Source organism: Mastacembelus armatus, chromosome 1 (genome assembly GCF_900324485.2).
Source record: "Mastacembelus armatus chromosome 1, fMasArm1.2, whole genome shotgun sequence".
Classification (NCBI taxonomy): domain Eukaryota; kingdom Metazoa; phylum Chordata; class Actinopteri; order Synbranchiformes; family Mastacembelidae; genus Mastacembelus; species Mastacembelus armatus.
Window position 1 is genome coordinate 22764275 of NC_046633.1, and position 14864 is coordinate 22779138.

Consider the following 14864-nt stretch of genomic DNA (forward strand, 5'->3'; position numbering starts at 1 on the left):
TTGATAACAGTTCGACAACAGAGCAAACTCAGTAAGTTGACATGGTTCAGCAATCAGTACGAACTTTGATATGGACCTTAAAGATTAAACAGTTATTGGTTGATTTGAAAATGAAAAAAAAAAAGTTTTCATAATGGATTGATCATTAAGTATTTTTCAAGAAAACCGAAGAATTCTGGTGCCAGTTTCTCAAATGTAATGCTTCTCCTTGAGTTAGAATAAACTGAAAATTTCGGATTTATGCCTATTTAGGGTCCCAGGGATCTGCTGGAGTCTATCCCAGCTCTCTTTGGGTGAAAGGCAGGGGTACACCCTGGACAGGTCACCAGTCCATCACAGGGCCACATAGAGACAAACAACCTCACACACTCACACTCACTCCTATGGGCAATTTAGAGTCACCAATCAACCTGACATACATGTTTTTGGACTGTGGGAGGAAACCAGAGTACCTGGAGAAAACCCACACAAGCACAGGGAGAACATGCAGACTCCACACAGAAAGGCCCCTGATGGGTTTCAGACCAGGAACCTTCTTGCTGTGAGGCAACAGTGCTATCCACTATCCCACCATGCTGCCCCATCTATTTATCAATACACTATATGTTCTTTTTTTCAGTCACATGTATTTGAGGTATTACCATACATTTTTTTTGACATCTGTATTTCAACACTCATGTCCATGACAACAATAAACAGACATAATATTCACTCCAGGTTTTCTTTATAAAACAAGTCCACTCGTACTCACATATGGTTTTCTATTGTCATACACAAGACAAGTAAAATCATCATACATCCAGCTTCATAACAGATGTCCTCTGTACTAAGAAACAGTAAAATGTTACAGAAGTTTATACCACAGGCTCAAAATTTTACATTGAACTATCATTTTTAAATGTTTCCCTCAAATGATGTTCTTCCTTTCTAAATGTATTACCAGGTTCTCTAATTAGTTCTACTATGGCAAAGTGGATGGAGATGTTTGTTCTATTTGTGGCGCCACCCTGATTTTCTTAAAAAGATTTGTCAGTTTCAGCTGAAACAAAGATGATTTTAGGTTTATGACAGAAGCCAAACCCCAGAATGACCGTGGGGAGATTTTAACCTGTGGGTGAGTTCTTAAAACAGACACTAAAAAAACAGATATAAAATTTGCCTTGTAGGGAAAGCATTTCATGCTCATAAACCTTGTAGCACGTAGATAACTGAATGAACATGTCTCAGACCCATAAAGGACAGCCTGCTACTTATACATCAAGTCTTAGTGTTCAGATTTCTTTTCAATAAAACAAAACCTCGTGCCACGTAGCTTTTATGCTGTTGGTTGTTTGTGTGCTACACATGTCTATATCAAATTATGTGTAATAACTAAGTATTCAATAAAAAAACATCACAATCTGTGAGTACTGAATAAAGTATTCAGGAGTCAACTGTCATTAAATACGACTCCTTTACAAATTGCTGTTTGTCACAGAAATTAAAATCCAAGCAGCACAAGTTTTAAAAAGGAGTTGGTAGAAGTCCCAATAAAAGTCCATAGCAAGTAAATAAGACAGTGGTTTTTACCCCTTACTTAACCCATAATTTGTACTGCGTTGCTGATACGACTGCCTGAAAAGTACAAATTCTCTAATTCCATTTTGACAAACAAACAAAAAACAACAGTTGAGGGTATTTCTGTAGCATGTCATTTCATTCCTTGTGCTGCTAAAAAAAAAAAAAAAAAAAAAAAAAAAAATCTATGACTCAAATAAAAGTACTATTAAGGCATTGGTATGACAGGCCACTGAGCGGCCTCCTAAACAGTCAACTAACAGTCAGTACTAAGCTCCTCCTCTCGCAGCTGCACAGGTAACTACACTGATACACAAGAGGATGGGAGGAGGTATTTTAAAGGCTAATGTTTGTAAGATACACAAGTCACTGGTGTGTTGCACAATGATTGGAGAGGGGTCCTTCATTTATCCTTCATTCATGATAGAACATTTAACCCCCATCAGCCGTTTGTCCCAGATTTTATTTCCTCGGTCCTCGATCTTTAAAACCCTGCAGACACGCAAAACACAGGCTGACTTCCTCGGGCCTCTCTGCATTCATTCACAGTATGATTAATGGCAGGCAAACAGTCAGCGGACAGTCAGTACAGGCCTTTCGTCCACTTCCATTCAAATCCTAATGAAGACTTCAAAATCAAACATTCCTTGAGGTTTGTGTGCCTCCTTGCCCACTAGCAGAGGTCAGAGACGTAGTCAAAGTCCCGGAAGCTATCCTGGTCTTTACGTGAGAGCACGCGAGGCTCACGTGGAGGCGTGAGCGTCGGAGGTTCAGTGGTGAACTCCTCGTCGAAGTTGCTGACATCTTCTTTGCTGCCAACGGTGGGGACGAAGGGAGGGCGCACCTTCCTTTGCAGCAACGCCTCCCAGTCCACATTCTGGAGGGAGAAAGAGGAAAAAAAAAAGGTGAAACATTGCAGTCTCCTGTGGAAAAAAAAAAAACACCTTCACTGTACCAGCACAGCAAAACACAACTGGTCTTCCTCGCCCATGTCAAAACACACCATTAGTGTACTTACTCTGAAAAATGGCTGCTTTTTCACCTCCTCAGCATCTTTTTCACCAGAGCCCAGTCTTCTCTCTGGGTTCCTTCTTAACAGCTGCACATAACACACAATCAATCACAACCATGACCCCTGTGACTAAGTGGACTTGGTGAGTAAGTGTCTCAGATTTCACATTTTTCTTCTCATTGTTTGTGTGAGAAAAGTCAGCAGCAGAGTGAGAAGGAGCGTGTGCATTCTTACCCTTCTCATGATGCCGATGGCCTCAGTTGACAGGAAGCGTGGGTAGCGGACTTCATCATTCACAATGCTGTCAAACACCTCCTCCTCATCATCCCCTGGGAATGGAGACTTCACACACACACACACACACACACACACGCACACACACGCACACGCACACGCACACACGCACAATCATATCTTAGCTATGCTGTACCACTAAAAACACACAGCCAGTGCACTGACTTACTGTACTGGCTGTTACTGGACTGTTGACAGAAGATGGTGGAAGGAGCAGAGATAGGGACTCGAGTCTGTGACTTAAAACTCCAGTTGCACTTAAGTTGCACACACAAACTTGGGACTTTACTTGAGGTTCATCCTTAAAAGACTTGAGACTTGACTCGGACTTTCAAAAATGACTTGTGAGCATCTCTGGGAAGGACGGACAATGAGGGTGTGATGAGCAATTTTCCAGGTCAAAGGACGATCCAGTCACGTGTTGCCAATGTTAAAGCATCATGGCCTTAGACCCCGGTGTCACCATAACACCCCATCTGGATCTTCGGTCTCTTATTACACCGACACATTTCATAATCTATAAGTGATTAAATTTATCCTTCACACTGTCTCAGCTACAAGCTCTGCTGTGAAAGCACAGCGTGACATCAGATAAGTGCAATATCAGCCTAACGAGTTTGAAATGTGTGGTCACAAGAACATTTAGTCAACCTTCACCCCATGTACACTGTAAGAGCTTTGTTTATGTGGATATGTATTAGTTCTCACCTCTCCGACCAACATTTCATAGATGAGGACCCCCAGGCCCCACCAGTCCACTGCTCTGGTGTAGGATGTATCCGTGAGGACCTCTGGGGCCAAAAACTCTGGGGTTCCGCAGAATGTGCTGGTTCGGTCTCCGTAACCCATTCCTACAGACAGAAGAAGGTAGATTTTTGTTTCTGGCTAAATGCTTTCAGGACAGCTGTGCAAACAATGTGAGAAATAAAACAAGCCTGTCAGTGACATCAATATTCACCTTCTTTACACAATCCAAAGTCAGCGATTTTCACATAACCATCTGTGTCTAGCAGCAAGTTATCAAGCTTGAGGTCTCTGAAAGAGGAAAGGTCAAAAGATGGAGGTAGTATCAATGCCTCTTCAAGTACAGCAGAGAGTACATGGTTTTAAGACAAATACAAAAAAACCCAAATCAGACCTCAACAAATGTTGGGACAGTTGAATCACGATATTAATTCCAGACAATCTCTTGCACCCGTGTTCTTGTTCTTTTGTGAGGTCATTCTGATGGTTTTCTTTACATATCATTTCTGTTAACTAGTTCACAAATCCAAAATGAAGAGAAACACTGAGCTTGGTGGAGGTGTTTCAGCTGTTCTAGTGGACATCACCTGAGATTTATTTAGTCCATCGCTCTGGTGTAGACCTGTATGTTTTACCTGTTTTTTTACGCCCTGACGTTTCCACTCACCTGTATACAATCTTATGTTCGTGGAGAAACTGAAGTCCAAGAACCACACAGGCTGCATAAAACCTGAAGTCACACCAAAGAAACAGTATTATACAGCTGCACTATTAGGGAATAAACAGGGTTCACACATCATCTGTCAACTGCTGACCAACACAGTGTATTCATTAGTGTCTAAAGTATGACTGTATGCTTTATTGGGGCTATATTTATTATAGCTAATAAACAGGTTTGTCACTGTAACTAAGACTTATAGTAATCCAAACCTCACTTATCTACTACTACTATATCAGGACTTCACAGTCTTGTGTAAAAGTCTTAGTGTACTTACAGAGTCACTTTTCACACAATAAAATAACGAATTAGCTTTTGAAAAGCCATCCTCTCTGCCTCTAAAACACACATATACAAGTGTTACATACACAGCTCGAGGCTCTGCGAAGACGTCTGTGTGGATGTGCATCATCAAGTCGCCTCCTGCCGTGTACTCCATAACAAAACAGACGTGCTCTGGCGTCTGGAAGCACGCAAACAGATTGACCAGGAAGGGGTGGTGTGACATGTTCACGATCTCAAAGATGCGTTTCTCGCACATCAGACTGCAAGGGGGAGGAGAGAAAAGGTGGATGACGAGGGAAAGAAAAGTGGAAAAGACAAGAATGAGAGTAAGGACGGAGGTAGGAGGTGCAGAGACAGAAGTTGACAAAGATGGGAGGATGCAAAAGATGAGAGAAAATGAAAGATTTAGGGGACGACAGGAGAACATGTACACATCATTAGACTGTCTTTATTGTGGTTGATGATCCCACAGATGAACTTGGCAGCAGCACAAACTCACCTTTCCACCTCATCTCGAGCTATGATATCTCCTTTCTTCAGGGCTTTGATGGCATACATCGTGCCTGTCTTCTTGTACTCTGACAACAAAACCTGGAGGCAGCAAAAACTGACCTCATTAGTCTCGAACATGGACAAAAATACACTGAGGTTTTGTAGTTGTGCATGTTTATTTGTTTGAGTGGGACTAAAGATCCAAAAAAGAAAGAACTAATGGAACTAATGTGACAAAACATGCTCAATATGTGCAAAAAATACAGCTTTTAAGTAACATAAAAACACAAAACACTTCTCATAAATTGGTTAGATTACAGTTTTCTGGCTATGGTGCAATTATCTCATCACTTTCTGGTTTTTCCTTCTTTTTTGAAATATGTCAGCATTAACATGGCATTGTGATCCAGATGAGCTGCCTGGTCATTTTGTTTTGTATTTTCCATAGTTTTTGGTGGATTAGTCACTTTGTGAAACCGTACCTTCCCAAAGTGTCCCCTGCCCAACACAGCGATTATCCTGAAGTCCTGGAGAGACAGAGGGCCTTTCTTCTGCTTACTGGAGAAATTTACACAAACAGTCAGCAGCAATATTTATATTTTACAGCAGACATTTTAACTTGTATAATTAATGGTGCTCCTGTTCTATTCAGCTGTCCCATGGCTGTGTGACAGTGAGCCAGCACCAAACCAGGAACCTGAAACTGAAGCAGCTACATGTAATTCAGCCATTGTTTTATTTACACCTGGACTTTTCCCACTGTTCCTATGTGTCAAACTGATTTGCATGAAAAAGGCATAGTTAGTCTTCTAGTTAAGACTAGAAGAGAAGAATATACACTGACAATATCAAACAGACAATACTATATTAAGCATATCATATCAGCAAAAACATACAGTAAATCCATGAAATAAATGTGTTAAGGTGCGTGCTTCTGTTCCGGTTCATGTTCGGTACCTGCTAACAGGTGGGGTTTGGACAGGAGACTCAGGGGTGAGGTCTGGGGGAGAGAAGGGCTCAATGACTGGCAGTCGGTCCTGATGGCAGGTGTGTGAGGAAAGAGATGTAAAGGAAAAGACACAGAGGGAAATGCAGAGACAGACAGATAAGAGGACACAAAATAAAAGATATAAGACAGTTTAATGTTAACTGAAGCGTCTTGTTATTCCATCTCAGAACAAACAGGTTCTCTTCTATCAAATCTGAAACCACATTTTTCCTGCTGCCTTTATTGTACATTAACATATATATATTTTTTTATAGTGATTATCAAGATTTCCCTTTGGAACTGAGCTAGAGTCAGTAATTTTTTGTGTATTACTGACAAAACATTAATTTGCGAATGTTTCACTTTGTGACGTCTTAGCGTTAAATGGTTACTAGTTTCATTACTACTTGTAGATAAAAAGCTTGGACTTTGAGTTTTATACTAAACAGAAGGATTCCTTTTTTCCCACAGCTGACTCAGCAGATGGACCACGTTAGTTTTTACACTCAGTTTCTACACCTCTCCATTTGACTGGTGTCCTCTCCCTCTGTCTGTCTCACCGGAGTATGTGTGTCCGTGTCTCTCTTGTAATCGCCTCTTATCGGAGAGTCGCTGTCCAGACTCAGCTTCTCCACTGAGATCTCCCTGAAAAAAATAAACGAGCCCATAGACACACACACAAACAGACCGACACGGTGATGCAGACAGACAAATGAACAGAGACAAAAGAGAACACAAAAGGGTTGTTAGACATGGGGCAGAGAAAGCAGCTTTATTCTTTGCCAGGAAACACAGGGAAAAAGGTTCAAGGAACGCTGCTCTGTCTGACAGCAAAGTCTGGATGGCAGCTATCAAACGTCGCACGTAGATGCAGAAGGTTTCTCCAGTACAGATAAGTGGAGTGTGTGTGACTGTGTCTGCTGTGTGTGTGTCTCACCCGGAGTTGAGTGTCAGATTGTGTGCGTTGGGACTGTAGGTTCCTGAGTTATTGACAGTGGGAATGGCGTTTCGAAGCAGCCTCACCCATGTCCCGATATCCACGTTCATCTGACGAGCCCGAAGGAATGCCTTGCCTGGAAACCAGCACACATTCAGATTTGTCTCTCACAGCAGACAGTCACTCACCAGAAATAGCTTTAGGGATTAGTTTTAAATGTATATTGTACACAATACCAACATTTTGACTTTACTAACCCCCTCTGCTCTGATTTAAAACATTTCAGCCGCTCTCAGTCTAATGAAAAACAGTTTCGCAACCTAAAATGTTTATTCACTCATGGTTTATCAGATATTTTATTAAGTGAAAATGACTGCTATGAAAGCTTGTGCTCAAGACCCCTTGAGTCTTAGACACAGTAAGCCATTATTGCATTATTTTACACCAAGATTATAACATCAGGCGACAGTGGTAATCATTGCACCATTTTGCCACTGCCCCTGTAAAATAAACGATACTCCAAAACTTTCACAATCACCAAAGAGACATTTTCTAGTTCTTTCAGTCATCTAATGGGCTGAATATGAGGGTTTTTAATATCTGTTTTCTATTTTGTTTAAAGTCTTATCTAAATGCACTTAGATAACCACTGCAATAATAAATCTAATACTAAAGTTGAATAAATCTAAAAAACATTATTATTCACCACTAGGGGGTACAGTGGCCTACATGAACATTCAATGGACTGATTAGCAGAGTTTTATTAGCAGAGTGCCTGCCTTCTGATAAGTCTCATCTTCCAGGTTTCACACAACTTGTCTCAAAGGTTTCTCTATATAAACTGCTCTAAAGCTCCAAAATAGTAGTAAAACACTGTTTCCCCAGTTCAGCACGTTTCTGTTTCCTCTGTTGTGCTTCTTTCTCACCTTGCTGCTTAGAAAAGACCTTCTTCTGCCTCTGAAGACGAGGAACTCTCTCAATCACCGGGTTAAAAAAGGTTACCTGGAAAACATCAAAAACAAAACATGCAAAAACCCACATTTCATTTTCAGACATCCTCCTCAGACAGAGGAACCTTTCAAGTGTGACTTATCAAAGCAGCGTTTTTCAGCACAGGTGTTTGTGACAGCCTGTGTACGTGTGTGTGGGCAGGTGTATGTATGCATCTGATTATCTTATTATTAGCACTTACACAGGTGCTATTTATGCAAACACATGGAGGGCCGTTTGTTTTATGTCGTTGTGTGTGTGTGTCTATGTCAAGGTTTGTATGCGGGTGTGTACCTCTGCCAGCAGCAAACCCTGAGGCTCCAGCTCCAGCTGAACTCTGTGTTTCTGGTTGTCCAAGAACTCCTCCAGCTTCAGGTACTTCAGAGCACACAACGAGCGGTAATCCTTCCAGTAAACAGCAATCTCCATCTCCCTCGACTAAAACACACACACACACACACACACACTCAACAGTGGTAAGCAGAGAAATCCAGCTTTATTGTACTTAATTAACCCTCTGATGCATGAATTATGACAGTCTGAGTCAAGTGTTTTTATTCCTCTTAGGTCATGAAAACAAATTTACAATTTTTTTCAAAAATCTGATTTTTTCAGAAAGTTACAGATATGATATGAACTTAATGTAAAAATAAATTAAATTGTGTTTTTATGGTAAATCCATGAACAATTATTTCTTTTTATGATTCAAAGAAACATTTTAATATATTTCCATGAATTTAACATTGTATTGCCTATTGTTTAGGCCTGAATAAGAAAACAAATGACACTCACAGTGTCTCCATAGTTCTTTAAGGATGCAGGATTGGTAATACCATGGCATTATAATAGCGTTTTCCGCAACAAGAACTGACATATTAGTCCTTGCATCTCTGAACACTTATTTTTAAAAATAAACAGAGGCTGATATGCAGCTCCACCTTAGAAACCACTGCATTTAGAAGAAAATTACTTTTAAATAGCTGTCCACTGTAGTGGCCACTGTGCGTCAGAGGGTTAAAGGATATTTACACAAACCTTCGGCTTTATGTGCATATGCACATAAAGTATGTGTGTCTGTACTGACCCTTTCCAGCTCTACAGTGAAGGTCTGGTCCCAGGCCTGTTCTCCCACTGTCCTCCAAGCTGTTTGTCCCACCACTGTGTTATCCAGCTTTAGTACTGCACTCACCTCAGCTACACACATGCAGAGCAAATTTTATATGCACACAGTACATAATACAATTTAGATACTGATTAATGAGTGTCATTCGTTGTCTAAAACACACTGCAGAAAATGCATGATATGTAGAAAAAAAAACCTGTCTACTCAGTTCAGGTATTGTCTGATGCTGTGTTATGTGTGAGCACTGAACTACCCATCCTCACCACCCTAAAGTGACTACTGCCATAGCTATTGTCTAGCTGCAAACGTATCTTACTGTAATTAATATGGAGCGGCTCCATTGCTATATTTCACTGAAAGTGGCAGTGACAGTACATAGTGTGTAATGGGCAAAGTACAATGAAAGGTACAATATGAAGCTAAAGCAAATGAGCTTATTTATTTTTAACCTTGTTGAATTAGATTTTATATACTGTAGGTGAGTATTCATTAGCATGTAATGTTCTTTAACTAGACACACACGTACATGAAAGCTCGTCTGTCTTGCTCGGTGTCTTCCCACTGACTGAACCGCTCCGTCCATACAGTCCCTTGCTGCCTCTCATGAAGGACCTGGTGTCTCCTGGGCTGTAGCAGGGCAGCATGACGGCTGACCCTTTATTGCGACCAGGTACATTCTCCAACAATCCCACACAGCCTAAAAGCTGCACCTGCAGGGTACCTGAGGACAGAAGAGAACAACTCAGGTGGAGCCACCTACAGACCAGAACACCAGTGGCCAGATAAATACCTTTGTATAACTTCAAAGTGAGAAATATTTGTTAACATAAAGACAGTCTTCTAATGTGCAAGATATGAATACATGTTGTTAAAAACTGTGTGCACATTTACTAATGGCCACACAAAGATGGCTTAGACATAGAGAGCAGTCCGAAGTACCAGTCTGAACATGGATCCATCACATGTACTAATATAAAAACACAGAACACAATCCCCATTTAATGAACTATATGCTATAAAAGTATCAGACAATATGAAGTTAAAGCACTTTCATATCCTCATCTCTGCAATGGGGTCATACAGATGTGTTTCTGTAGCTCAACTTCGGCCTGCATAGCTTTGTTTTGTATAACGTACCAGTAAGAGGTGAGGGCTTATTGAGAGTGCTGTACTGGTTGTGGAGGTAGGGGGCGCCGTGGCGGGAGCTGAAGGCAGGTGAGGAGGCCAGAACCAGCTCCTCTTTGATGACGCTGGCCTTGGGATGGTCCTCCGGCAGCTCTGCCAGACGCTGGTCCAGAGAGTCCCTCAGCAGGTCCAGCCGCTGAGACGCCTCACTCAGACGAGACTGCGCCTGCAGTGCATTAACAGCGATTTACATCCACTGAGTGACCCCTTAAACTGCTACAGTAGGTGTACATTAAGGAAACTATTTATGCCATCCAATCTTACAGTCCCCACCATCCATCCATCCCACCATATAACACTGCTTTGATTTTAGATTTCAGCCTTAATTTTCATCCATCCTTGACCTTTATAGGGTCACGAAAGAGGCTGGGGCTAATTCAGGCTGATCCGGGACAAATTGTCAGTCAGCTTCATGTTTCAAGGCTGAATAGGAATTGGTATTTGCTTTAAAAGAATAGGGACTAAAGTGTTAAAAGCCATAAGTCAAAACTGAAATTACAATTACAATTCCATGAGATACTGGACTCAACAGAGAGTTGATCCGTGATGCTACATTACTTTAAAAACGTAAACACAATCATGCACAGTAGGAGGTCACAATGCTGTAAAAGGTGTGTTTATTTCCATAAAAACAATGTGAAATTTAAAAAAGGTAACTTTGCAGTAGACAGAGAAATAGTGGTTATACAGACAAAAGAACACAAGTTCAGAAGTTAAAAAGTGCTCGTCTCACAGCAGAGACACCACAAGAAGAAGCACAAGCATCTGATGTGTCATCCCACATAAAGTTCAGTGGGTGTGTGTTTCACTATGACATGAAAAGACTGACACAGCTGAGTTTTACAAAAGTCTCACAGGTTTGCAGGAGCATGCACTGAAGTGTGTGAAACAAAACCCAAGATGTGTGAGATGCAAGATGTGTGTATATGAGAGGGCGTCTGGTCTAACCTCAGACAGGGCTTTTTTGTCCTGGACTTTGCTGGCCCCCAAGAGCCTGAGCACATTTTTGGCCCCCTCAGCGACAGCATGTTCCACCCTGTAATGATGCCTTAGCTCTTCAATACGCAGCTCCACCCCACAGAGGTCCTGGTTACCTACAGCGGAGAGACAAACAATAACATTATGGTGGACTGAACATGTTACACAATGCAGATAAGGCTGACTGCATAAGAAACAGTTTAAATCACACCTGCACCCTTTATTCAGTTGTACTGTATTGCTTTGTATTTGGCAGGAGCTTGTTATGGTCTTTGTTTTGGCAGCAGTGTGTTACAGAGAGCTCCCCTGGGCAAACTATGTTAGGTTAATGCCCTAATGCATGTCATGCATTACACAAGAATCAGACAAAAACAAACATTAGCAGTGCCTGGGAGCAGGCACTCCTCAGTAAGCAGCATTAGAGCTCAACATCTAAATGGCTTTCTCCCTCCATCGGCTGGCTATAAAACCAAACAGAGAAATTAAACAACCCATGTGTCCAACCTCAGGTTTTCTAACACACAAAAATACACAATTGCTTAAAAAAGCCACCTATGTTGATATCATAATATTTCACAAAAACCTTCCATTGCCACAGTTTAACAATTCAAGTTCTGCTTCCAATACATAAATAACTCAAAAGACAAGATATAATCATATAATTTTTTTTTTTTTATATTTCCAGTCATTCAAAATGCAACCACTGCCCTTAGACAAAAAAAAATGACAACAGCTTATTTCACCCCTTAAATGGAAAGACTGAAGTAGATTAAAGCACAAAATGTGATGCATCACTATTAATCAACAGGAAAAAAAAAAACAAAAAAACAAAAACACACTGAAGCTCCCTCACATAAAAAAAGAAAAGAAAAAAGAAATCAGATATGGGGTCAGCCTCAGAGTAGTAACCACGCAGCACAGTTACAGATAAAGAGATAAGTGGTTAGCTTAATGGCATAGTAGCAGCCTTTCACAGTAGGCAGTAAACACAATAGAGCACACACAGACATGGGAAGAGGAGAGAGGAGGTGTGAGATAAGCAAAAGGACAACAGGATAAATAGCATTCACAAAAAGTGGATTTGACTTTCAAATGTTATGTTACTTTCAAATGGTTAGTGAGCAGGAAGGACGAAAAGACATGGGGGGGTGATTAAAAATGATTTTTATGGCTTATGAGCTGTTCGGGCCGCTGCATGAGACAGGAGGGGTAAGAAAGGAAAGGGGGGTGGAGATGGATGCGGATGCTTTTATCTCCTAATAAGGTGTTCTGCCTGGAGCACAGACCCTGCTAGATGACCCCTCCACGGGGTGTGGTGCCTGGAGACTGTCTGTGTGCACTACACACACGTCTCTCTGTGTGTGTGTGAGAAAACCAAAAAGATCCAGAGACTATGTGGGACACCAGAACAACAGAAGAAATTTTGAAGGTGGAAGATAATTATATTAAAATTATTTTCACATAAATGAAAGCATTGACAGAAAAGTGTGGACAGGCACAGGAGTAGATAGTCTACATATTTGTGCAAAGCAGCAGATGTGGTTTTGGATAACTACACTGTTGAAAGAATACACCTGTGATTTACATATACACTCCTGTAACACTCATAAAAATGATTAGAGCTGATACAGAAACACCAGAGACCTTGCCTTCTTATTATACATGTTCTTATTCCTGTCAACGCGTCATGCCTAAACACAACAATGTATCCTGACTGTTGTTTTTCGGCATGTTGTGCTAGTGGAGGTTAATAAAGTTTCCGTTAGAAATAAGGAGCAGGATACAGAGGTCTGTTGCGCCCACTTCTTCTTAACTCCAAGCCCTCAGTTCACTCAAGTTATATCACTTGAGGCAATATATCATACTTCATACACCTCCCTGCCTTGATTCAACTTTTTTCACATAAGTAGCAGTGGTCCTTAAGACCAGTAAATAACTTTGATATGTAAAATTGCTGGATTTCCCTCTAAGCACAAAATAACTGATGCACAGGCTGGTCATTAACACTTTTAATACTATTTTTATTATGTTACGGCAATATAAAGGACTTCAGATCATTAAGCCCACAGGAAGAACATAGAGGGATTAAATGTGGCCTTAAAAGGCCCTTAAATGATCCTTCCAAACAGCCATTATCTTTCTTGCCTTAAAAGACACCCACAGCCATCAGCTCCCTCAGTCTGACAGGAGCAGAAAGGAATATATGACTCCAAAGGGAATACTCCATCTTTAAAATCTGTTTTTTAACATCTATCCCCTCCCTTCACTGTCTCCCTGCCTCATTTTAACAAACCACCATCTCAACGTGTTCCCATCAGAGGGGCTATAATGGTCCTCCAGCTCTCCCTGACCTATAGAAACTCATTCGCCTGCCCTGAAATGGCATTGATTGTTCTGTCACAACATATAAAGATAGTGATAGTGTACGGAGGAACAGGATATCACAATTGTTTGACTGTATTCAATCAATGTCTAATGTAAAAGTAGTTGAATGGGACCATATATTGGATATTATGCACAGCTGCATCAAGAGTATAACATCCACATGAACATGGTTCCAGACATTTCATACATGCAATCACCTGCACAGACAATGCTTTTGTTGTACCGCTACACACAAAACTGTGTGTGTGTGTGTGTGTGTGTGTGTGTGTGTGTACAGGTCAGACTTTTGATCTGTCGCTCCTTTTGTTGGATTTTTTTTTTTTTTTTTTTTTGCCAGGTGGGCTAATTCACAGGCTTTGTATCACCCACCCCCACAAACAGTCACACTCAAACACACACAAAAACTCAGACAATTCAGTGTGTATTCGTCTTCTCCACAAGACTCAGGCTGTGAGTTATGAAAACAGCGGGCAGGCTCCTGATTGATCTGTTTATGCCACAGTGCATCTGCTGTCTGCAGCTCCTACTCAGGACAAAATGTTTGATATTTCAGGAAAAAGACTGCAGGCGGCATGTGAAGAGGGACCCAGCAAATAGCATCCTGTCAGTGTCAGCTGACCATAAACCACAGCATACAACCCTTGAGACTAAAATATCTGGTATTAACTAGCTGCAGGTTTAATATGCTAATTACAGTATGTAACTGCAACTTCTCTCATCAGTTCCTGTTAGTTCTCGACACTCTATTTTTAAAAACAAACAAACAAACAAGGTGCTACATTATTAGCCTATTAAATAATTGAGGTCATATATTGTCAGGAATAATTTATTCAATCAAACCACACTTACCTTGCATGTCGTCATTGTGCTCAGTGGCCTGTACTGCCTTGCGGATTTGCATGCGGATGATGTCAATTTTGGTCTTACTGTCCTGCAGCATCTGCTGGGCCGTCTGCAGCATCTTCTTATCCTGGATGAAGGAGGAACAAAACAACGAGCAAATAACATGACTGAAACCACAAAGCCATATATTATAAAATAAAGGCAACGTATATGAAGGACATGAGGAAAGGTGTTGCCACTTTGTCTTTGTTTCCCAAAAACAAAACCAATTAGAGCGAATCCAAGGTGAAATGGACGACATGGTGCTGCATAAATAAGAGGGTGGGAAGTATT

The 14864-nt window shown here is 41.0% G+C and overlaps 1 protein-coding gene across 3 annotated transcripts in view; it reads right to left on the reverse strand.

The window, feature by feature from the left end:
• Window positions 1-704: 704 nt before the first annotated feature.
• pkn1a (protein kinase N1a) overlaps window positions 705-14864 on the reverse strand; it is a 39931-nt gene continuing 25771 nt past the window's right edge. For 2 of the 3 annotated variants that reach the window (XM_026303166.2, XM_026303165.1), the window contains exons 5-23: window positions 14538-14658; window positions 11274-11419; window positions 10278-10491; window positions 9667-9861; window positions 9102-9211; window positions 8312-8455; window positions 7954-8029; window positions 7028-7163; window positions 6651-6735; window positions 6060-6139; window positions 5585-5660; window positions 5110-5201; window positions 4694-4870; window positions 4275-4337; window positions 3822-3898; window positions 3572-3714; window positions 2804-2911; window positions 2576-2656; window positions 705-2434 (exon numbers count right to left, since the gene is read on the reverse strand). In XM_026303166.2, the coding sequence (XP_026158951.1) occupies window positions 2231-2434; window positions 2576-2656; window positions 2804-2911; window positions 3572-3714; window positions 3822-3898; window positions 4275-4337; window positions 4694-4870; window positions 5110-5201; window positions 5585-5660; window positions 6060-6139; window positions 6651-6735; window positions 7028-7163; window positions 7954-8029; window positions 8312-8455; window positions 9102-9211; window positions 9667-9861; window positions 10278-10491; window positions 11274-11419; window positions 14538-14658 (2328 nt within the window). In that variant the 3' untranslated portion in view covers window positions 705-2230. Of the gene's footprint in view, window positions 2435-2575; window positions 2657-2803; window positions 2912-2952; window positions 3715-3821; window positions 3899-4274; window positions 4338-4693; window positions 4871-5109; window positions 5202-5584; window positions 5661-6059; window positions 6140-6650; window positions 6736-7027; window positions 7164-7953; window positions 8030-8311; window positions 8456-9101; window positions 9212-9666; window positions 9862-10277; window positions 10492-11273; window positions 11420-14537; window positions 14659-14864 lie in introns of those variants that run through there. The other variant, XM_026303167.1, reaches the window with a different exon arrangement.